At 35.5% G+C, this 26672-nt stretch overlaps 1 protein-coding gene across 1 annotated transcript in view; it reads right to left on the bottom strand.

Annotated features, from left to right (window-relative positions):
- SMC6 (Structural maintenance of chromosomes 6) overlaps nt 1-26672 on the bottom strand; it is a 594918-nt gene that overhangs the window by 456837 nt on the left and 111409 nt on the right. Inside the window, exon 7 of the mRNA XM_090398426.1 lies at nt 14053-14154. Within this exon, the coding sequence (XP_090254552.1) occupies nt 14053-14154 (102 nt within the window). The remainder of the gene's footprint in view (nt 1-14052; nt 14155-26672) is intronic.

Below are 26672 nucleotides of genomic sequence, written 5' to 3' on the forward strand. Positions count from 1 at the left end.
ACATTTTTCACGTTATCACATCGTATGGTACTTTGTATATAATTATTTTACTACTTCTCAGAGGTTTGCCATTAGGATGCATTGCTAATTTAGGACTACCACAAGTAGGAATACAAGAGTCAATACCACCAGTCATTTCTGCCATGTTTAGGGTAAAGTTAGCAGTCGTTGAATATCATGGAATAGATAATTGCAGTTTCCAAAAATAAGTTCCCTGTGACAATTTAATTCTAGCATCGGCAAGTAAGGAAGTAGTAAAATAATTATATACAAAGTACCACACGATGCAATAACGTAAAAAAATTTAAGGAACTATTTTATGCAGCGTAAGCCTATAGTACGAATGGTAAGAAAAGTCAGAAATGTAGCTTATTCCACTACTTCCAAGATAACCTGAAAAAGAATATACTGATTCTAGATACATCTATAACACTTACATTTTTTCCTTCCACACAAATGATGCTTAAACTTTAAACCATCATCATCAAATTCCTGATATGTACCCTCAGGGGTGTACAGAATAATTAAGATAATCTTAATTATCCTGTCAAGATTCCAATATTATCAGATCTTATATTTCTGTCTTTTAAGGTGCTTTTCACTGTATCAGTCCATCTATATCTTGGTCTTCCTCTGGGTCTTTTTTCTGCCAACATGGCAAAGAACACTTGTTTTGCTAATCTTTTCCTCTCCCATTCTGTTTAAGTGATCATACCACCTGAGATTAGCTCTATTAAGACATTCCCAAATGCAAACAATGACAAGTTCTTTCCTAATATCCTCATTTTAAATGTGATACTGCCATTGATGCCATCTGTTCACTCCACTAATCCTTCTCAGAACTCTCATATCAAAAGTATCCAGTCTTTGATCAAGTGTTTGATTTCTAACCCAGCTCTCAAATCCATAAGTCAAAATTGATTTGAACACCATCTTGTATACAGCTAATTTAGTGTTTTGACTAATTTCTTTCTTATTCCATATAAATTTATTCAGCTGACTTTCCTATCATATGAGGTTGACTAATTCTGTTGTCTATTTCTATTTTGTCATGTTCACTAAAAATTGTGCCTAAATAGCTGAAATGTTTTACTTGTTCTATAGGTTCACCATTCAGGATACAGTTGATGTTTTCAATGTTTCTGCCTATTTTCACTGTCTTTGTCTTTTTATTGCTGATTTTCATACCAACTTTATTACAACAGTTATTCGGTTTAGTCAGGGGATCTTGCAGACTTGGACTCAATTTATTCAGAAGTATAACATCATCTGCATAAAGTAAAGAGCTATGATAAACATTACCAATTTTGATATCAGATTTAATACCACTTTCCTTCATAATGTGAAAAATATCCTCCTCTATCTTATCCTGAAGTTTATAGAATCCCCTGCTCTTGTGACTTATGTTATTATGAACAAACTGGTCGATCTGCACAAATTCATCTGGAAGAAAATCAGGAATGCATTTCTCTTAACAAACCCAATAAATCCAGTTTAAGAAACCACTTTATCTACAAAACACAGAATTCAATGGAACGAAACATAAGTGTTACAAAAGTTAATTTCTTTTAGAAAGACTCAACAAAGAAAGCTGTAAAGCATACATTCAAGACCTGAATCTGAACAAAAACAATTGCCTAAATCCCAATTTTCGGAAGAATTATTAACCAATACTCACCATTCATGTGTTTCATAATTGTAATTAAATATTATTTATAATTTTAAAATAATTAACTAAATCAATTTATTATAATTTATTTTGAATATCTATTAATTCAGATGGAACTATTCTCCAGCAGCCAATATTGCACATAATATCACATGCTTTCAATTAAATTGTTCTTTTTTTGAGTTTTCCGATAACTGTATTGACAGTGGCTATGAAACTTAGCCAAAAATTTTACAATAAAAATATTAAACATAAATGTTTCCAGTATTAATATTTTATAATGAATTCTTCCACATGTCTCAATTTTCAGATGAATACAGTGATATATGTTATGAAGTCAATGGTTTATTAACAAAGAAATATATGTTTATACATGATGATATGTATATACACAACTATCGGTAGAATCTTGGTCGAATAAAGCATTTTTGACATCAAAATGAGCACTTGTATTTCAAGACAGGTGTCATAGCGTATGTGAAGGTTTTCTGTCATCTTGGAGAACAAGGGTTGGGACATCTGCTGGATATATCGTGTAATTTTATCCTTAGTTTATTAAGGTTTGAAGGATCATGGTTGAATACCCATTCATTCAACATTTCCCAAACAAAGACATCCAGTGATGTGATATCAGGAGAACAGGAAGGGTATGGGAATTCTGTGAGCTTTGAAATGAGCCTCCCGGGAAGTGTTCTGATAAATTGGCTCTAGAACCATGTGATGTGTGACAGGCTGTTACATCCTGCTGGAATGGTCCAAGCCTATGACAAACATGTCTTAGGGATTGGACTATTTTCTCTACCAACTCCATATAAATGAAAACAATGCTCAACAAAAAATGCCTTTTCTTTCAATGTCGACAACATTGTTATTAAATGTAATGGGGTAGACTCTACTATTGCTCTTCTATTAATATGCATACAGTTGAATGGCATATCTGTAGGGGATGTTGAATTTCAGTATTGCTGTTTTGCATTATACCATATAATAACGACACAGATCCAATTATTAGGTGATGATCTGGTGCAATATTATTACTTTTTTATTTCTGACATCTAATAACTATTCTCTTGCACTTTTGTATGATAGTAGGATGATCTATTTCATCCTGAATTTGCCATTTGGCAACACATCAAGGTTACTTTATGTATTGTCTTATACTGGAAGATTGCACCACCTATTATTAAATTATATTTACCACACAGTTTCACCAATAATTCATTTCTCTCTATAACCATGGTTGCCCGTTAAGTTCTCCAGTCCTTCAATACCCCCACCCCCTACTATTTCCCTACTGAATGTTCCTGGTAAGATTTATGCAAGTATACTTGAGAAATGGTTGGGAAGAATTGTGGAAGAAAAGCTTGGTGAAGACCAATCTGAATTCAGGCCAAACAGAGGCTGTCAGGATCAGATCTTCACTTTACGACAAATAGTGGAGAAATCATGGGAATATAACAAAGATCTGTATTTAAGTTTTGCCAATCTGGAAAAGACATATCACAAGGTGCCAAGAGAGAAGCTATTCGATACACTACAGTTATATGGTGTCAATGGGACATTATATCAATCAATACTTAGTCTTTATTTGAGTTGTAAGTCAGCATTTAGAACTAAAGGAAGTACAGGAAGATGGTTTAATGTTAAATATGGTGTGAGACAAGGACGTACATTATCCCCTCTGTTATTCATTATCTATATGGATCACATTATGAAGGAAAGTGGTATTAAACCTAATATCAAAATTGGAGATGTTAATGTCAGCCCTTTGCTTTATGCAGATGATGTTATGCTACTAAATAAATCCACTACAAGCCTGCAAGATTCCCTGACTAAACTGAATAACTGTTGTAATAGATATGGTATGAAGGTCAGCAATAAAAAGAAAAAGACAATGAAAATAGTCAGAATCATTGAAAATGTCAACTGCGTTGTGAACAGAGAACCTGTGGAACAAGTAAAACATTTCAGCTACTTAGGCACGATTTTTAGTGACGACGGTAAATTAAATATGGAAACAGCAATAAAAAGACAAAGACAATGAAAATAGTCAGAATACTTTAAAATGTCAACTGCGTTGTGAATGGAGAACCTGTGGAACAAGTAAAACATTTCAGCTACTTAGGCACAATTTTTAGTGAAGATGATAAATTAAATATGGAAATAGACAACAGAATCAACAAAGCTGGTATGGTAGGAAGTCATACTGTCATAGCTGGTATGGTAGGAAGTCTCTTATTCCATATGAATAATTTAATATGGAATAAGAGAGAAATTAGTCGGAACACTAAATTAGCTGCATACAAGACAGAATTCAAACTAGTTTTAACTTATGGATCTGAGAGCTAGGTCAGAAGTAAAACACTTGACCAAAGACTAGAGACGGCAGATATGAGAGTCCTGAGAAAGATTAGAGGCGTGAACAGATGGCATCAATGGCAATAACATATTAAAAGTGAGAATATTAGGAAAGAACTTGATATTATCAGCATCCAGGAATGCGTTAGCAGAGCTAATTTCAAGTGATGTGGTCACTTAAACAGAATGGGCGAGGAAAGATTAACAAAACAAGTGTTCTCTGCAAGGTTGGCAGGAAAACGACCCAGAGGAAGACCAAGATATAGGTGGATTGATACAGTACAAAGTGCCTTAGATGATAGAAATATAAGATCTGATAATGTTAGAGTCTTGACAAGTAACAGACTCATTTGGAGGCAAATTGTAGATAGGAAGTTATTAATGATGTAAATTTTTTCATGTAGTACTAGCATATCCTGTACACCCCCTGAGGATACATGGCAGGAATTTGATGATGATGTCCTTCAATACTTGTACCAAATTCAGCATTAAATTTACCCATGAGAAGTGTAGTCTTTACCATGTGTCATCATCAAGAGTGTATCCCACAGACTATAAATCATTTCTTTTTCTTCAAAATAAAAAAAAAAATTTTTCAAAAAATTCATACAAAAGATGCATTCTCAGTTCAGGCATAGCAATGGACAACTCTTAGCATTCCAAATTTATTTTTAAAATATACTTATTATTATTTGTTCTGAAATTGGTTCCCATCCAATTATTGCTCAACTAAGTGTTTTTGCTCATGTGGATTCTAATTCTACACTAATGTAGATAAATTAAAGATGTCAAGAAATTGTATTCTTGGTTTAATCCTTTATCGAAGTGAAAGCAAACAAATTTTTTGCATTTGTAACAAACTTTGTGTTGTGTGCTCTGAAGATGCTGGATATAATACCAGTGAAATATTAGTTTTTAAGTTAATAAATAGTTATTTTTTAATCATCTGTGTTCATATCAAACCGTGAAATCTATTACAAAAATGTCTGACGAACACATAAGCCTATCCATGCGAAAGCAAACAAAGTTTGTGCATGAAGTAACTTCACGACTAGGCAACTCGTATATAGAGGATAATGACTTCACATCACTTGCCTTAGTGCCCATAATGCAAAGCACATATCTTTATGGACATGTATAATGCTATGCATTATGGGAAGGATCACTACCCAGACCAGTTTCAACCTTTATTGAGGTCTCATCTGTGGGAGCCAGACCCAGAAGTGATACCACGGTTGAAGTAATGCAGAAGTCATATTTCCTCTCTATATACAAGAGAGGAAAGGAATTGAATTAGTTGCTTTTTTTCAATTTGACATTAGTCATATTCAAAAAAGATGTTGACATTAGTGAAACCTGGTATCAGAATCAGATATGGTAACTAGGTTCGAGTGTAATGGATATATTATTTTTAGGAATGACAGAAGAGGGGGAGGTACATTTACTCTCAGATGACTTAAGCCCAGTTAGGGTGGAAATGCAAGAATACAATAATGTCCCATGTAGCAGTGAGTTTGAGGCTATCTGGTGTGAAGTGGAGGCTAACAAAATGATATATATGGTAGGATGTTGCTACAGACCTGGTGGCTCAGTTGAATGGGACGAAGAATTGCAATTTAACCTTATGGGTACAAACAAGTGATCATTATGGGTGACTTGAATTATCCAAACATTGACTGGGTAGAAGAGAAATCTCATGATAAGAATGAAGAGGAATTTACAGAATTGTTGTGAGACAACTGACTCAAGCAGCATGTCTAAAGTCAAAGAGTATTAGATTTGTTTATAGTATCGGAAGGAAGGGGGGGGGTCTCTATTAATAATATGACTATTTTACCACCAGTTGGTGACAGTGATCATGCTGTGCTTTCTTGGGAAGTATCTAATTATATTGATATCCCTATTAGAACAGGTTACATGCTGAACTACAAAGCTGGAAATTGTGATTAACTTAGGAGAATACTATCTTTCATCCCATGGTATTATCAGTTACTGAATGGGAAAAATCAGCAATGCATGGGAACCTTTAAAAAATGGCTTAAATGAAGTGGTATCTGAATGTATCCCCTAGTGTTCTAGGAATAAATAGGTTAGGTGTAAAAATCAATGTGCAACCTCATTAAGCAAGAGATTCACAAGAAGATGATGATGTGGAAAGAATATCGTGAGAATAAGAGTGAGAGGAGTTATGAAATATATAAAGCTTAGGCCAGAAATGTAACGACTGCTGTGCAGAAAGCTAAATCGGAGTATGAAAAGAAATTGACTATGCAAGCTAAAGACAATCCAGAAGAATTTTATCATTATGAAACAAGAAAAAGAAAGAATGAATGTGGAAGAATAACTTTATCGAATGCAGATGGTACTCTAGTGGAAGCTAATGAGATTGTTCAATTAATGAGTACTCACTTTTATAGTTAAGATAAAAAGCCAAACTGCTAGTTTTCTGGAAACCTTAATAGAAATTAAGGGGATAAACATAAACATCCCTTGTTGTTTTATAGCCAGTAAGCGAAACATAAGATTGAGAACTACGATCTATGAGTTTCATGCCGGTCTGGTAGTGACTTCTCATAATGTAATGACAGTATTACATCTCCTAGGAGCTGTGTTTTACATTATGAGAAAATATAAAGAATAGTGAGGGAGCTTGCTCCACCTTTACTTCGAATTGCCTTCGCTGATGGTTTTTCGGCATGAAACTCATAGATCGTAGTTCTCGATCTTATGTTTCGCTTACTGGCTATAAAACAACAAGGGATGTTTATCCCCTTAATTTCTTTCAAGTACTCACTTTGCTAAGATATATCAACCAGGTGATGTAGCATGGTGCACAGTGCTACTGCTCCACTGGATGAAGAGCTAAAGTCTGTCAGTCCCTATTTGACAAATTTTTATTTGTCAAATAGGGACAGATGGAATATCAGCACGTTTACTAAAGAAATGTTCAGCCGAATTGGCTAAGCCTTTTACACATTTGGATAACTTAAGTCTCAGCTCAGGAATGATACCACAGTAATGGAAGGAATGTATGATAGTTCCATTGTACAATGGTGGTGCAAAAACTGATGTGTGGTAGTGAACATTTTTGAGAAGTTGGTAAGAACTCATATACAGAAATGCATAACAAACAAACTATATTCTGTAAGAAGTAATATAGGTTTGCTAAAGGAAGGTCATGTTTTAGCAATTTGTTCATATTTTATAACAACGTTATGGCCAAGTTGGATAAAGGGAATGGATACACTATGATAATATTGAATTCTGCCAAGGCATTTGATAGGATACCACACGAAAAGCTGTTGCATAAACTGGAGAATAAGGGATTGGAATATAAACTCTTGACTTGAATCAGTGGATGGTTGACAGAGAGATATCAAAAAGTGGTAGAAGGTGGGTGTGAAAATGCCAGATTTAAGGTGACCAGTAGTATACCTCAGGGTTCAGTCCTTGGGCCATTGTGTTCAATCTATACATTAATGACATTAGGAAGGGTCTAACAGGAGGTGCAACGATTTGCCGATGATGCAAAGATAGGCAGGGTAGCTACTGATGTCCAGTACTTAAAAAAAAAAAGCTGGAAATTTGGACAAACAAAGTGGCTTAGTTTAATGCAACTAAGTGTAAAGTTATTATGCACATTAGTGGGGTTATGCTACAAGAAAACGATGATGCTAGAGATCTTGGCGTGATGGTGGATAGCAATTTGAAGTTCAAAGGCCACATAACAAAAGTTGCAAATACAACTCAGAGGATAATTGTGATGTTGAAGCAAACCTTGACATGTAAGAATAAGGAAGTCACTTTGCCTTTTTATAAGGTCTTGATAAGACCACACCTGGATTATTGTGTGCGGATTTGGTCTTCCCCATGTTCCAAAGGGATAAAGAAGCTGTGGAAAGGGTACAAAGAAGAGTTACAAAGATTACATCTGGATTATGGGATTTAGATTATGAGGACAGATTTTATTTTGCTATATTATGGCAATTTTAATCAGTTACAATTTTTAAGCTGTAATCCAGACTTGGACTCTTCTTCTTCAACTTAGATCAATTCTTCCCCAATTTTTTCTATTAAATTCTATTTTCATCTTTCCTAACCCCACTGCATTCCAACAATCCTAACAATTGCATTTTGTCATCTTTTCCTTGGTCTTCCTCTTTGTCAACTGCCATCCAGTTAATTACGCAATTTGTCCAGTCCATCTCCATTTTGAATACAAAATGTAACTGATAATGCCCTGTATGTCTTTTCTTATCAAATGAAAGGGTATCTTATCTTTAAGTGTCCCACCAAGTACATTCTTCTCTGGTAACTTTCCATCTGTGAACAATATCTTGAGTTAAATTCCAGAAGTATGACATACTGATTGAAAGCTTTCCCCTTTAAACAAATGGGAATATCAACGTTGAAGATATCTATCCTCCTCTCAAAAGCCATCCTAGCAGTATTCTACTTTTGATTTCTTCTATTTGTCTATTTTAAATTTACTTGGACTCCCCTTATAATAAAACTGAATAGTAATCTCAGCTGTATTTGCCATTGCTAATAATGGGTGGAGGAGTAGAAATTTATCGACTTACTATTAACTTGGTTTCAGAGCATCTCAGATCTAATGTTACTGAAAGCAAGAAATGTGTATTCCTTACAGCAATATAGATCTAATTTTAAATACAGATATTAGATAAACTAAATTGTATACAATATATTTTTATATTTCTAGTCCTTTTATATCATAATCATAGTTTGTTGCTGACAGCAGGAAAAAATAAGAGAAACTTCCATACTGTAACATACAACTTTTTTTTTTTATTATAAAAAAATTGGGACCCATCAATGGGTATACACAAAACTGTAAAAAAATAATACAAGTAGATACAATATTTATGTAATCAGATAAATACTGTATCTGCCTATAAAAAGTAATCTGGGACTTATTTTTGTAAATTTTGCCTAATTACACTTAATGGAAGGTGCATCTTTTGTTCAGGAAACATTTTACTCCAGATAATCATGAAACAAGTATTTGTTTGGCCCAAAATTAATCACGTATCCAAGATAAAGAAAATCTTTCAGACATATCATGAACATGACATTTATATTAATTAAGAATGTTAGAATATCACGATCTTCTGATCTTTTCAAATTAGTTTCATCTCCTTTGAAGTTTGCTAAGCAATAATGCATGTTTCAGGCAGCTGCCACGTCGGCATAAGTTTCACTGAGTATTCTGTAAAGATGCTTATCTCACATTTGAAGTTTCTATACTTATAATATGACAAGGATCCATTATGTGCCTTACAATTAGCGATGTAATACCATATCAGGTAATTACCTTATACTCAGTCTGAAAAGTTTATTGACTGACAGTTAAGTACATATACACTCTAAGAAAAATGAATTTTGCAATCTTTATGATTGCAAAAGTGCATTTTATTTTTTATACTGTCTAGGAAAACAATAATAAATCATCAAAGCAGTATGAAAATGGCTACTATAATGTTAACACTTGCTGGTCCTGTAGTAATTTTTACTATTACTACTACAACTATTACTGATAATAAAAGGATCATAATTTACCTGGATATAATATTTTGCTGAAATGTGTACAGGCTAATATGACAGGCTAAGTCTACAACATTAATTAATGATTAAGTCCACATTACTACTAATGCATGACAAAGTCTACATTACTAACAAATGCCTATCAACAATTTTCCTCCAATTAATCTACAACTGGTTATTACTCCGATACAGTCATTACATATCTTACATTTAGATCTTCTAAGGCACTTCTGACTGAATCAATTCATCACTTAGATCATGATCTACTTCTGGGTCCTTCCTGTCATCTTGGCATCAAACATCCTGTTTTGCCAACCTTTCCTCTCCCATTCTGTTTAAGTGTCCATAGCATCTAAGACTAGCTCTTGAACGAACGCTAACAATGTCAAGTTCCTTCTTAATATCTTCATTTTTAATATGATTCTGCCAGGGATGCCATCTGTTAACCCCTAATTTTTCTCAGAACTCTCATATCTGCAAATAATCAAGGTAGTAATTGGGGTAGTACTTTAGTTCTACCCCAACTTTCAGATCTAACTTAAAAATGATTTGAACACTGTCGCGTATACTGCTAGTTTAGTGGTTTGGCTATTTTCTCTCTTATTCCATATAAATTTATTCAACTGGCTATCTACCATACCAGCTTTCTTATTCTGTTGTCCATTTCCAAATTTAATTTCCCATCTTCACTAAAAACTGGGCCTAAATAGCTGAAATATTTTACGTGGTTTTATAGGTTGCCATTAGAATACAACTGAAATTTTCCAAGTGCCTCCCCATTTTCATAGTTTTCGTCTTTTTATTACTGATTTTCATCCAAATTTGTTATAGCTGTTACTCAATTTAGTTAGAGAATCCCAAAGACTTGAACCAGATATGTTTAGGAGTACATCATCATCTGCATAAAGCAAAGAGCGAAGTTTCATATCTCCAATTCTAATTACAGATTTAATGCCACTTTCTTTCATAATGCAATCCATATGATGATGAATAAGAATAGAGATAACATGCATCCCTGTCTTGCCCCTGATTTTAAATCAAACCATCTTTCTGCATTTCCTTCAATTCTAACTGCTGACTGACAAATTAAATATAGATTGTGTATTGCTCTGTATAATGTTCCATTCATCCCATATAACTGAAGTGTTTGAAATGCTTTTCTTTGGGCACATTTCACATGTCTTTTCCAAATCTACAAATTAAGTCCAGATCCTTATCATATTCCCATGATTTCTCAACTATTTATTGTCAAAAGTGAAAATCTGATCTTGGAAACCTGTATTTGGCCTGAAGCCAGATTGTTCTTCACCAAATTTCTCCTCCACACTCTTTCTCAACCTCTTTTCAAGTATATTTGCATAAATCTTACCTAGAACACTTGGTAGAGAAATTCCTCTGTAATTCTCACATTCAGTTTTATTCCCCTTTTTTATAGATGGGAACTATGAGAGCTCTATTCCAATCATCTAGAATTTGATCTTCTGACCAGTCCCTCTGAATTATGCAGTTTAGTCGGTGTAAAACTTTTATATCTCCATATTTGAGCATCTCTGATAGACTTTTGTCTACTCCAGCTTCCTTTCCACATTTCAAGTTTTTGATGGCCTTTTCTATCTCACGTATTGATATGTACTGATGCTTGCATTTTTCTTGAAAATTTTCTTCTGCTGTTCTGATTGGAATCGAAAATAGAATCATCTCTGATTCCATTTTCAGTACTCTTTCCTCTAATTCTAAGCTTTTTCAACAGCCTCTGAACATTTTTCAACCTTCCTGATATTTATCTTCTATATTCTTGCTGATGTCTTCCCAAGACTTTTGTTTATCTACTTTTAAACATTTATCATTTTTTAAAACAATAAATATATTAAAAAATAAACAAATCATCAAAAGTCTGTTCATTCCTCAAAAGAAGTAAACAAAGCTATTTTCTTCCTAATTACGTTTGGAAACTGGCAGACAACTAATGCCATTTATTGATCCTTAACCCAAATATTTGTATTGTTCTATGAAACAGTGCAGTGGTGCATTATTATTATAGTAAGGACATCTCCATTGAGTCTGAAGACTCATCGTGGGAGACCCAAACTATCCCCACAATCTCTTTTACCTCTCCTTGAACCCATTAACAGACAGAGCACTCACAACTGACTCTGTAAACCCATTCCGCTCATTCACAACTCTCCAAGCAAAAAAAATCTAGTCCTCCCACCCCTACTAACCACACTTCTACTGAACTTCCAGGGATGACTTCTTGTTGTGGCCCTTCTAGCCAAGTGCTGAAACATTTCCTCTGCATTAATCCTGTAAAACCCTTTAAGAAACTTAAATATTCTATCATATCAATTCACACACACCCTCAACCTATCCACATAGGAAACATTTCACAGACCACTCACCATCTTGGTAGGTTAGGTTACCTCTAAATTTTCACCATCGCCTCCTCATCTCCAAGAAACCAGGAGCCCAGACCTGAGCACAGTAATTCAGATATGGATGTATCAAGACCTTATAAAGAGAAATAACAACTTCCTTATCTCTAGTTGTTCATGTGTTCTTCAATAGGTCAAGTAATATTATAAGCAATATGTCCCCTAAACTCTAACTCTCTATCTACCACCATCCCTAAATTCCTAGCTTCATCTATTTACTAGAGTATAATTCTATCAATGTTGTATACACAATATTTTAAATTAAGGGGATAGAAAATCCACATTGTTTTAAAACCGAATAAGAAACTCAAAGATTGGAATCAGAGAGTTTCATGCCGAATATAGTAAACTATAAAGTATCGGCGATTACTAGCGTGAGCTAATGCAAGTGACTCACTAGCATGAGCTAATGCAAGTGATTCCAATCTTTGAGTTTCTTATTCGGTTTTAAAACAATGTGGATTTTATATCCCCTTAATTTAAAATATTGTTTATATTGCCGAAATGAAGCTTATTAGCTCTTTATATTTAAGTTGTATATACAGTTTGTAATCTATTTATCCTAAAATGCATAACTTTATATTTATCAACATTAAACTGAGACCCATTATCTTTATAATACTGACAGCCTATTTATATCATCCCATAAGCTCTCTACATTGCTTGATTAACTATTACTGTACTGAATTTTGCATCATCAGCAAACAACTGAATATTTCCTTGAAGGTATTTCCTATATCGTTTAAGTACAAATTAAACAGTAGTGGTTGCAGCATACCACTAGTCACCTGTTTTACCTTGATTTTGCACCTCCATATTACCACTTTTTTTTATGTCTGTCCAGCAGCCACTCTCTTATCCACATAACCAGTGTCATATCCATTCCCATTTGTTCTAATTTGCTTAACAGAGTTCCATGTGGTATTCTGTCAAATGCCTTTGCAAAATCCAGCAAAATCATTGTGTAGCCATTTCCTTCATCCAACTCAGCTGTTACTCTATTATAAAAAGTTAGTAAATTACTAAGGCATGGCTTACCCTTCACAAAGCCATGTTGTCCCTCATATAGTATCATATTTTTATCCACCCATTCTTGAATTCTCTTTTTGACAAATTTTTCCAGTACTTTTACCACCATGCCTAAGATACTGATTGGTCTATAATTTGCTACTGCAGTCTAAGACCCTCCCTTATGCAAGGACTTTATTTTGCCCTCTTTCCACTTCTCTTGGAACTCTAGAAGAGCTGAGATTTAAATTAAAGAACCTAGAGGCACTGCCAGTTCCCTTGCACATTCTTGCAAGATCTGAGCTAATATTCCCATCTAAATCCACAGCTGTATTTACATGAGATTCTGCAACATCCTAAGAACCTCCAATTCATCCACCTCTTTTCCAACATCAGTGTCTGTCACATATTTTAAAGTAGTAACCTCACTTGGATGATATACCTTTGCAAGGTGGTCACTCAGTAACTCAACTATTTTATCTGTTTCTGCCACCTCGTCACCATCAGCACTCATTAAAGCTAATTTTCCATAGTCATTCTTACTTTTACTTGACTAGTAACAAAAGAACTCTTTTGGGATTTCCTTTGGCCTGTTCGGCAAGTTTCTTCTCATAATCTGATTCTGTCTTCCTTACCATGCTGTCACCATTTTTTTCTTCTGCAGCTCATGCTTAATGATATTACTCATCCATGTTACTCCTACCTGATTAATCCTCCTTACCTTAGGTATACAATTTAATACTGCTTCCTCTAGGTGCCCTTTAACTACCTCCTATGCACCACTAACATCCTTCTCTTGCAGAGTTTTATGCCATGGCACAGATTCAAGATTCAACCTAATCTTGTCATAATTACCTGCTTTGCATTTTCATATAAAGCAAAAAATGTAATTATTTTGTTGAGTGTGTTGAGAGTATCTTACACAGGAAATTCCTAACGATACAACTCACAATAAGGCAAACAAATAAAATTAAGCAAACAGAAACTACGTTACTATATACTATTACATCCTATACATACCTGTTTCTTTCTCTCAAGAATATCAGAAGTTATCCTTTTCTGTTCATTAACATACGTATAGCTATGTTTTAACTGTTCTAATTGAGTAGCTTTAGAGAAAAACTAGTCAAAAGAGAAAAATAAAGATTTAAAATCCACATTGGGAAAAAAAGATAGTTTATATATACAGATTACTTTTGCAAAATAATCCTGTAATTAAATACAATTATAAATGCAATATTTACCCTCCTAATAACTAATAATTTGGACTAGAAAGATATTTATTTTATTTGACTGATGTTAACTTAGTGACAGTTACACCACAGATGTGATGATTGCTGCTTTGGTTCACAGTTAATTATCTATTCGTTTGAGAGAGGGAAAATACTCCCAAGTTTCTGGGAGAAATACAAGAACAAAAAAACTTTCTCGCTTAAAAAAATATTGAAAGAATAAAAAAACTATAGACTATCTTGAAGTAATTGGCCTATTATAAGTGTTAATTAGCTAATGTCTAATAAGCAAATTTCAAATGATTTTCAAATTTTCAAATCAGACAATTCTGATTTGTAAATATTACTAAACCATGCCTTCAAATGTAACTAAATATGCCTTATTTTCTTAATGATTCACACTATATTCGAATATGCATACAGTCTATCTTACAGAACTTCTGTATATGTAAAAGTCAATAGAAAGGAAATGGATGAAACAGACACACCTCTAAAGTAACAAAGCATCAGAGTTCAGGTCCATGTTGAAGAAAGGTATCTGCCGTCTTACAACATCAACCAATACAGCCTATATATTGGTTAGACATAACTGGTAATTAGTTTAAGTTAAGGGATATTACATCCCATATAGTTTCTTAGCCGAATAAGAAACTCAAAGAGTTTCATGCCGAATATAGTAGAAACTATATAAAGTTCGGCGATTCCAAGCGTAAGCAAATACCTGGATACTGTAGCACTGAACCCAAAGGGTAGTGCAAGCTGGGGCAACTCGTGGTAGAAGTGGAGCAAGCTCCGATCACTATTCTTGATATTTGCCCAATATGTGAACTTAGCTCCTAGGAACTGTATTTTTGTTCACATTATGAGAGAAGGTCACTACCCAGACCGGTTTCGACCTTTATTGAGGTCTCATCAGTGAGTAGCCAGACCTAGTTAATATCAAGTTTGTAGTGAACAGAACTTGTACCCCTTCTACGAGTATTGCCGTGAGGTGCTCTAATAAATTATTAGATATGTGAAGAGCCAAAGGCTTCAATTCGGCGACATATAACTTGTTTAAGTTAAGGGATATTACATCCCATATAGTTTCTTAGCCGAATAAGAAGCTCAAAGAGTTTCATGCCGAATATAGTAGAAACTATATAAAGTTCGGCGATTCCAACCGTAAGCAAATACCTGGATACTGCAGTATCCAGGTATTTGCTTACGGTTGGAATCGCCGAACCAACCGTAATATTCCAACCGTAAGCAAATACCTGGATACTGCAGTATCCAGGTATTTGCTTACAGTTGGAATCGCCGAACTTTATATAGTTTCTACTATATTCGGCATGAAACTCTTTGAGCTTCTTATTCGGCTAAGAACCTATATGGGATGTAATATCCCTTAACTTAAACAAGTTATATGTCGCCGAATTGAAGCCTTTGGCTCTTCACATATCTAATAATTTATTAGAGCACCTCACGGCAATACTCGTAGAAGGGGTACAAGTTCTGTTCGCTACAAACTTGATATTAACTAGGTCTGCCTACTCACTGATGAGACCTCAATAAAGGTCGAAACCGGTCTGGGTAGTGACCTTCTCTCATAATGTGAACAAAAATACAGTTCCTAGGAGCTAAGTTCACATTATGGGCAAATATCAAGAATAGTGATCGGAGCTTGCTCCACTTCTACCACGAGTTGCCCCAGCTTGTACTACCCTTTGGGTTCAGTGCTGCAGTATCCAGGTATTTGCTTACGCTTGGAATCGCCGAACTTTATATAGTTTCTACTATATTCGGCATGAAACTCTTTGAGTTTCTTATTCGGCTAAGAAACTATATGGGATGTAATATCCCTTAACTTAAACAAGTTATATGTCGCTGAATTGAAGCCTTTGGCTCTTCACATATCTAATACTGGTAATTAGTTTATGGAATTAACAACGCATATAAGGTATATTAATTAAAGGTAACTTTAATGAATAACTTCTATATTTCGGCAATGTCACAAGACCCTGAAGATGGCAATGTGACATTGCCGAAATATAGAAGTTATTCATTAAAGTTACCTTTAATTAATATACCTTATATGCGTTGTTAATTCCATAAACTAATTACCAGTTATAGCCTATATAGTCTTTGTTCCAATGAGTCCTCCCTTACAGCAGAACTTAATCATATTATACCACACCTGCTTATATAATAACTACGGTTCCCACAGTATAAAAAAAATAATCAATCCTTCTCCCCTCCCCTCCCCCAATCCTCGCCCTTTGCTTCAGAAAGATTTTAGTAATGCTATCATCATCATCCCATATGTCCAAATCATTACTTCTTAGCCTGTCTTAGAGAAATACAATCTCTGCATGGTTTTCAAGTCCCACTAAAAGCTTGCTAACCTTATACATTCCACTAAAGATGAGCTCCCTCCTCTCTCTCTCTCTCTGTGTGCCTGAAGTATACAAAGTGCCCTGTTCCTGCAAGTTGGTCTACTATGGACAGATAGGAAGATCAGCCAACATTCATATCTATCTATTTCAATGGCTTTAACAGGACTTTAAGGCCCACAACCCTCCAAGCATGCTTGGATTTCATAACCGAAATACAAGGATAGAATAGTCACCCCTATGCCTCAAAGTGTTCCTGGCTGTATCCCTGTGTGTTTACGGGGCCGGTTTGCCTGCTTGCGGGATGAAAAATGCCAGATTACCTGGCGGAAAAAACCCTGCTGTCCACAGCCAAGACCGGCTAACTTGGCTATGGCTGAAGATGATCCTTCAACTTCTCACGTCATCGACAGGAATAGAACCTAGGACACTCCTTCACCAGTCATATGGTTGTGAAGCACAAAGCCACTAGGCTAGCCACGCGGACAACATCCATATGGAAGAACACAAAAACCTACATCTGTAGTCAAGATTATGGTCAATCAGGCCTTGAGGACCATGCTTTAGATACGACTCATAGATTCAGTTGGGAAAAAAATTACCACGCTCCATCACAGTAAATTTAGAAGAGAAAGACTATTTTTGAAATCTGCAGTGGCTCCAGAAATCAGCGTAATTTAAATACACAAAACTTTCCAAAATACGGGAAACACTAATACCTTGAGATCCCAGTTTACATCCTAGGCCACCAAAAGGTGCCTGCAGAAGGTGGCCAACCTATTTAAGACTCTAGTCTTTCGTCCACATGTTTCACTTAGTTTTGTGTTGCATCTGCGTGTGTTACACCTCATACTGTACCCCTGATGATGTCTCAATTTAAATAATATTTTGAACCATTCAACTAAAAAAAGATTGTTTATTAGTTGAGTGGTTTTAAGGTAGTGCAAGATGCAGTGTTAATGGTTTTCTCCATTACTTTAGAAAGAATTGAAGTGAAAGGGACTGAGTTGTAATTTGATAGTAAATATTTGCAACCCTTCTTAGGAATGGGTTGAATATGAGCTAATTTTCAGGCTGTAGAACAGATATAAATAGAATACGCTAATTATCTATTAACTTGCCTTATCATATAGTCCTTATTGCTATTTCATATAATCCTTAACATACATACATATGTTCCTCAAGCAACCAACAGCCACAGAAGTCTGACCAGACTGAACAGATTCCTATGCCAGATGTATCTAAGTCTACTGTTGCTTCATGCCACTGTATGCTGATTTATTAAGGTTTTTGTTTGAGCTATCTAATTTGAGACCTACCTCTTTTCCTAACACCTCCATAATCCTTTAACATAATACTGTTGACAAAGCAAATATCCTGCATTCTGGTGAGCCAAACCCTTTTCCTCATATAAAACAGAGCTCAGGGGTAGCCGACTACTCCACCAACACTTCTCACTATTATTCATAAAGTCAAACCATCTTAAAATACTCCTTAAACACCATTAAAGCACATGGAATAGACAATAAGCTGATTCCTTATAATACTCATACACTATGTGATCTCCTTTATTAAAAATGGGCACCTTGTGAAGCCTCTGGGAACTTTACCACTTTGAGAGAAAATATTCAGGATATTAGTCAGCCAAGTCATTATTCTTTAGTGATCTCAACATATCCTAGGGATTTATGAAGTTTGAATTTATTTATAGCTTTTCTAACAGCAGAGGGAGTAATGGAATTGATTTCAAACTGGAAAGCAGAACTAATTCACCATGAATAACTGGATCACAAGAGTGAATAATGTTTAAAGGATTATCAAAATGCTCTGTTCACCCTGGCATCATCTTGCCTGCCAGTGTTCTTATTTTTACCTTTTTAATGACTTCACTTAATTCTCTCTCTCTCTTCTTACGTATTGTATTAATAATTTCATATAGTCCTTGTTGATTATTCTCTCTAACTGCATTCTTTGATTTCTCTGCCATACTGCTAAAACTATAGAAGTAAACACCAAGATTATAGGAGTCTTTATCTATTTTCAACTGTGCTTTTACTTGTTTATTTATTAATTTCCCTATCCATTTTAGAAATTATGGACTTTACAACCGTGTTAAAAATAACTCTTTTAATATCTCGACGTTTCGATCTTCATATTAAGTTCATCATCTGGAACATATACAAATATACAGGACAAGCTAGGTTACATTACATACAGTAAGCTAAAGAAACAATGAATTGATCACAAGGTATTCTACTGGCATGAGCTCTAGTGAAAAAAAAAAATTAATTATTTATAAACTACATCAAGCTATTTATGATAACATGAATAAACATTCTTTCTTATAGTTTTCTTTCAGTAACAATGATGTCTATTTTTAGCATTACAATTGTTATTTTTGATTTAGGATCCTGGATTTGCTACAGTCCTGTTTATAGTTGCTCTTAGAGAGGATGGTTCTATGGGTTGAATATATGGCTTCCATATGTTTGGGATTTTTAGACCATCATTATTATTCAGATTGGAGTAGTTGGTACTAATCTCACAGGCTTCCTTAAATTTGCATTCATACCATGTTTTGGTGTGATGTAGACAACTAGTGCTTTTCCAGTCAATTGTGTGTAAGGTGTTCAGGGGATGATCAGAAAAGCCAGCTACACCATAATTATTATATTTATTGTGACTTTTATGTTCTTTTTGTCTGATAGGAATTGTGCTTCCTGTTTCTCCTATATATGGTATGTTACAGGTGCAATAAATACGGTATACTCCAGAGTGAGCCAGCAGAGGGAGTAGGTCTTTGGATGGGTTGAGTAAGCTTTTTAATTTTGCAGGCGGTTTAAAGGTAGCTTTGAGGTTGTATTTTTGTAGTATTCTGTTTATTTTATCTGATTCCCTGTAGTCTGGTTTGTCTTTGTTTATTATTGAGGTCTTGTAGAGAATTTTGTTAATAGTGTTTTGGCTGTACCCATTTTTTTGAAAAGTATTGCTGATAACTTTAAATTCGTCTTTCAGTGCCTGTTCACTGGAGCAGATCTTCAGAGCCACGTTTTTTGAAGTATTAATGACACCTAGTTTTTGTGTTAGGTGGTGGTAGGAGTTTATGTGTATATATTGGCCAGTATGTGTCGGTTTCTGGTAAACAGTGAAGGAAAGATTGCCCGAAGGAAGACGTGTGACAAGTGTATCTAGAAACGGAAGTGTGTTCTGTTTTTCAATCTCAATTGTGAACTGTATGCGTTTGTGTTGTTTGTTTAGGTGGCTAAGAAATGTGTCTAGTGTCTGGCGGCCATGGGAGGCCACTACTTAAGTCAATTACCACATGGCCCGAAGATACTGTCAAAAAACTATTTTTGCACTACACTCATTCCCCAAGAATTTAAGGGCTACCGAAAATACACAATAAACACACCACTCTGGCCTACAGTTGAAGGGACAGATAGCCCGAATTATCACTTAGCAAAAAAATTAGTGTCAACACTCAAGGAGTTGGTGTGTCATTCCTCCTCCTCTATCAAAAACACACAACACTTCATAAACATCATCAAAGACATTACATTAGAAAAAGATGATTTATTAGTCAGTTTTGACATCTCTGCCCGCTTTACGAATATCCCAATCAATGACACAATCCTTCTTTTACAGAACAAATTCCCTCCAGATATCACGGTGCTGTTTGCACATGTATTGTGTTCTGTTTTTGTGTATGGCAAAACGCTTTCTCCATTGCGAACTTTTATATCGGACATTTTGAGCAACTTGCTTTAGGTTCCTCTCCTTTAAAACCTAAGTCTGGCTTAGATACGTTGACAACATTTTTGCGATCTGGTTCCATGGCAGCAAGACACTAGACACATTCCTCAGCGACCTAAACAAACAACACAAATGCATACAGTTCAAAACTGAGATTGAAAAACAGAACACACTTCCGTTTCTAGATACACTTGTCACATGTCTTCCTTCTGGCAATCTTTCCTTCACTGTTTACCAGAAACTGACACATACTGACCAATATATACACATAAACTCCTACCACCACCCAACACAAAAACTAGGTGTCATTAATACTCTAAAAAACAGGGCTCTGAAGATCTTCTCCAGAAAACAGGCACTGAAAGACGAATTTAAAGTTATCAGCAATATTTTTCAAAAAAAATGGGTACAGCCAAAACACTATTAACAAAATTCTCTACAAGACTTCAATAATAGACAAAGACAAACCAGACTACAATAAAACTATAACCATTCCTTACATTAAAGGGACATCAGATAAAATAAACAGAATACTACAAAAATACAACCTCAAAGCCACCTTTAAACTTCCTGCAAAATTAAAAAGCTTACTCAACTCATCCAAAGACCCACTCCCTCTGCTGGCCCACCCTGGAGTATACCATACTTATTGCACCTGTAACAAACCTTATATAGGAGAAACAGGATGCACAATTCCTATCAGAGAAAAAGAACATAAATGACACATTAAATATAATAATTATGGTGAAGCTGGCCTTTCTGATCATGCCCTGAACACCTCACACAGAATTGACTGGAAAAGCACCAAAAACATGGCATGAACGCAAATTTAAGGAAGCCTGTGAGATTATTACCAACTACCCCAATCTGAACAATAACGACCTAAAAATTCCAAACGTATGGAAGGCATATATTCGACCACAGACCTTCCTCGCTAAGAGCAACTATAAACAGGACTGTAGAAAATCCAGGATCCTAAATCAAAAATAACAATTGTAATGCTAAAAATAGGACATCATTTTTACTGAAAGAAAACTATCTATAAGAAGGAATGTTTATTCATGTTATCATAAATAGAATTACCTTGATGTAGTTTATAAATAATTAATTTTTTTTTTCACTAGAGGTCATGCCAGTAGAATAACTTGTGATCAATTCATTGTTTCTTTAGCTTACTGTATGTAATGTAAGCTGGATTGTCCTGTATATTTGTATATGCTCCAGATGATGATCTTAATATGACGATCGAAACGTCGAGATATTAAAAGAGTTATTTATAACACGGTTGTAAAGTCCATAATTTCTAAAATGAATGTTGATCACCGTGTAACACTAAAAGAAAGAATTTCCCTATTCCTTAGTCTATTCTCATTATAAGGATGGTGCTCCAGTCTTTTCCTGCACAGTCTTCTCTTCTTTCAGCAATTTAAATGAATTGCCTTACTGATCAAATAATTCTGTTTTTGCTTCTCTCTAATCTCTTAAACAGACTGACTGGCTTTCATACTCAATGTAATTGAAGTCATCCTATACACTTCACATCATGATCTTGGAGGCTAGCTCTTTCATAACATATGCATAACATAGCAACTCATCCTAGTAAATTCTAACATCAGCATTTTGGCCTTGGAGTACATTTTCTTAACTTCAACTGTAACGTGCTCAATAATGTAGTGATCGTATTCTATCTCTGCCTTTGTACATCCAAGCATTCCTAGAAATGCATCACCAAATAGAAAAGATGAGTGCGAAAAGAGTAATCATAATGGGAGACTTTAATTATCCAAATATTGATTGGGTAGCAGTAGAATCTCATGAGAAGAATGAAATTGCATTTATTGAGCTGTTGCAGGACAACTTCCTCAAGCAGCATGTGACAGAAGGAACTCGGTCAAAGAGTGTTAGATCTAATCATAATGTTAGAGGGCATTTCAGTTAAAGACGTAACTATTCTGCCTCCAGTTGGTGACAGTGATCATGAGATACTCACTTGGGAAGTGACTAAGTTTATGAATATTCCATTCAGAAAAGGTTACATGCTGAACTACAAAGCAGGAAATTATGACCAACTGAGGAGTATACTGAGTTCAGTGGAATGGGATCAGTTGCTGGATGGAAAGAATATAGACAGTGCATGGGAAGCATTTAAACGATACTTAAATGATGCGATATAAGAATGTGTCCCGAGAGTTCGAAGCATAAACAGAGTAGGAGTCAAATGGATATGTAATCTTATTAAGCAAGAGATTCGTAAGAAAAGGATAATATAGAAGGAATACAGTTTGCAAAAGGATGACATCCGTTATGAATGTTAAATGCAGCAGGCTAGAATAGTCACAACTGTTGAATGGGAAGCAAAGTCTGATTATGAAAAGAAACTGGCTCTGTGTGCTAAAGACAACCTACAAGAATTCTATCGATATGCTGCAAGTAAAAGAAAGAATAACTCTTCTGAATCCAGATGGCATGAAGGTTACAGATGGAAAAGAGGTTGTTCAGTTAATAAGTGCCTATTTCCTTAAAAGCCATCAACCTGGTGAATGCAACATTGAGCTCACTAGATGAAGAAATGCAGGTGTGTGAGGCTCAGGTATGGTATTAGAACTGTTGCACAAACTGAATAAGAATTCAGCAATAGGGACTGATGGAATATCAGCACGTGTGCTAAAAGAGTGTTCAGCTGAACTGGTCATTCCTTTGACCAGGATGTCTAATATGAGCCTCAGAACAGGGAAGATTCCACAGGAATGGAAGGAATGTATAGTAATTCCATTGCACAAGTGTGGTGCAGAGACCAATGTATCCAACTATCAACCAATTAGTATCTCAGTAGTGGTGGTGGTGAAGATTTTGGAAAAATTGGTTAGCACCGGCGTTCAGAAATGGGTTCACAGTGAATCTCTACTTTGCAATGATCAACATGGGTTTACTAAGGTTAAGTCATGTTTTAGCAACTTGCTCACATTTTATAACAATGTCACCATTGAACTAGACAAGGGGAATGGATACATGATACCTTTAGATTTTGCTAAGGCTTTGAGAGAATACAGCATGGCAGACTGTTGCATAAATTCTAGTATATTGACCGAGTCTAGTATATTGTTCGAGTATATTGACCTTATCAGGACGAGGATCAATGCCCTGCCTATTCCAGCACGCGCAGCTCGATGAGGTAGTGACGACTCCAACTGTAGGGCTGGCTGCCACTACAGTGAGACATTGTCTCATATAGCCCAGTGTTGCTTCTGCACCCATGGGGTCCGTGTGAGGAGGCATGATGCCACGGTCTCCATTCTGAACAACCGCTTTAAGAACAAAGGTTGGGAGACTGCGGTGGAACCCATTATAGGACCTCTGCGGGTTTGCGTAAGCCAGACTTAGTGATTAAAAGAGGTGGTGACGTTTGGGTAGTTGATGCCCAGGTGGTGGGAACAGGGTGCCCACTAACCTATACAGCCATAATAATAAAGTAAATTATTATAAAAATAACCAAGATCTAGTTAGTAAGATACGGGAGGAGCATGGGGTAACTCTGAGGTTTACCAGCACCACCATCTCTTTACATGGCATATGGAGTGCAGATAGTTATAAGGACTTAAAACAGCTTGGGCTTACGCAGTTCTTTCCTTCAGGGCACACTGGTGGCATGGTGTTGTCACCAGAGAATGACTGCAATGATAACCAGAACAGGAATAGGGTAAAACACTTGTAAAGGCTTAGACCTATATCAAGTCTGGATGTGATGTAAGGGTAGTACTGCCCATAACCAGCACAGAGATTAAAAAAAAAAAAAGAAAAAAAAGTGTTGTACCAGAAGGTTCAGTGCTTGGTCCACTGTAATTCAATCTGTACATTAATGATATTGGGAAGGATTTGACAAGGGACATAGTTATTTGCTGATGATGCAAAGATAGGTAGGGTAATCAGGAATGCTGCTGATATGCAGTCTTTGGAGAATGATTTGAATTGTGGGCATGGGAAAATGGGTGTCAGTCAGTAAATGTAAAGCCATTCACTTCGGCATGATTAGATATCCAATGTCGTATTATATTGGTGTGATTAGGCTAGAAGAAACTGATCAGGCTAGGGATCTTGGAGTGTTAATAGCTAGGAAGTTGAAGTTCAGCAGTCATGTGACAAAGATTGCAAATGCAACTCAAAAGATATTTGCAATGCTGAAATGAATGTTCAGATGTAAAGATAAGGATGTTATTTTGCCTCTTTACAAGGTCTTGATAAGATCTCACTTGGACTATTGTGCACAGGTCTGGTCTCCTAGTTTCTGTTGTGATTCTTATATATTGGAGAGAGTACAAAGGAGAGTGTTAAAAATGATATCAGGATTCTGAAATACTGATTATGAAGACAGATTGAGAATTTGTAGACTGCAGACACTAGCAAATGGTTGAAAGAGGGTTGATATGATTGAGACTTACAAACTTTTGAAAGAGTCATACAAAATTTCAATTGATTTTTTCCATTTATGAAGGGTGGGGAAAGGATGAGAGGGCATCCTTGGAACCTGAGAATGAAGGCTGCCAAAAAGGGTGCGAGGGCTAGATTTTTCTCTCAGAGGGTGGTGCATGATTGGAATAGACTGCCATTGGATGTTGTCAGTGCAAGCGCAAGCAGTGTGAATGAATTCAAGAATAAGTATGATAGCTGGTGTGTGTAATATGTGGCCTCCCTCGATGAGTCTCTGACTCCCAGGAGGTCTCTCTTAATAATAATAATAATAATTTATTGAACTCAGTAATATTTCACTAGTTTTCTACCAAGCATCTTCAGTGTACCCAATTACAAACTGTGACAAGCACACAGCACTCTATTTGTAGAACAGTTGCAGAAATTCAAATTTTTAACTGAAAGAGAACTAATGTCCTAACAAGATGCCCTAAAGCCAGCCATCAAGGTATGAGGGTGGTCTGAAAAGTTCTCGGTACATCTGTCATATGCATCCATGTGAAACTGCAAGTCATTCTATCAAGTAGTTTGTTTCATACAGCTATCTGAAGTGTTGTCTGTATTCCTTGAAATGGATAAAATTGAGTATCATGGGGTTATAAAATTCTTTGTAAAAGAAGGTTTAACACCAAAAGAAATTCATTCGAAGTTCATAAAAGTTAATGGGTCCTCTTCTCCTTCATTTTTGACAATTAAGAAATGGGCTGGCGAGTTTAATTGTGACCAAACCAGCCTTGAAGATGATCCATGTGCAGGACATCCAAAAAGTGTAAAACCACCAGAAATCATTGATCAAGTGCATAATATGGTATTGGATGACCAGTGAGTCAAAGTGCATGAAGTTGCTGAGACTATAGGCATTTCAAAAGAATGTGTAACATATATTTTGCATGAAGAATTGCAAATGAAAATGCTTTGTGCAAGATGGGTGCCACGTTTGCTCACAGCAGATCAAAAACACATTCGCATGAAAATCTCTGAACAGTGCTTGGAGCATTTTAACAATAATAAAAAAACTGATTTTGTGTGTCGATTTATTACTATGGATAAGACTTGGATTCACTATTACACACCAGAATCCAAACAGCAGTCAAAATAGTGGACAGAAGTCAGTTTACAGTGCCAAAGAAGACAAATTCGGTTCCATTAGGGAAAGGTCATGGCATCGGTGTTTTGGGATGCTAAAGGCATTTTGTTATTAATTATCTTGAAAAGCGTAAAACAATAACCAGGGAATATTATTCCAATCTTTTAACCAGACTAGACAAAGAAATTCGTGAGAAAAGATCCGGTTTGCAGAAGAAAAAAAATAATCATCTTTCATCAGGACAATGCACCTGCCCACAAAGGTGTTTTAGCAATGGGAAAATTAAGGGATCTGCACTATGAAATGTTGGAACATTCATTCTATTCCCCAGATTTGGCTCGTTCTCTCTGCCTTCTATTTCTTTCAAAAACTAAAACTTTTCCTCGCTGGTCAGTGTTTTTCTTTGAATCAAGAGATGACAGCTGTATAGGGATATTTTGCAGATCTTACTGAGAACCATTATAGGGAAAGGATAATGGCACTTCAGTATTGCTGGAATAAATGTATTAGTCTTAAGGGAGATTATGTTGAAAAATAAAAATAATTTTGAAATTATAAATTTGTTTTTTTATTGTTAGGCCGAGAATTTTTCAGATCATCCTTGTAATTTGAGAAGGCAGGCTATATTTGGTCTTAACATGAAGTCTCTCCCAGAACTTTGCCAAAAAAATATTAGCATTGAAAAGTTATACAGCAAGAAAAAATAAATAAATTATTATAACTAAAGCCTAA

Source organism: Typopeltis vanoorti, chromosome 9 (assembly GCF_054136105.1).
Source record: "Typopeltis vanoorti isolate ZY-2024b chromosome 9, IOZ_Tvanoo_1.0, whole genome shotgun sequence".
Taxonomy (NCBI): Eukaryota; Metazoa; Arthropoda; class Arachnida; order Uropygi; family Thelyphonidae; genus Typopeltis; species Typopeltis vanoorti.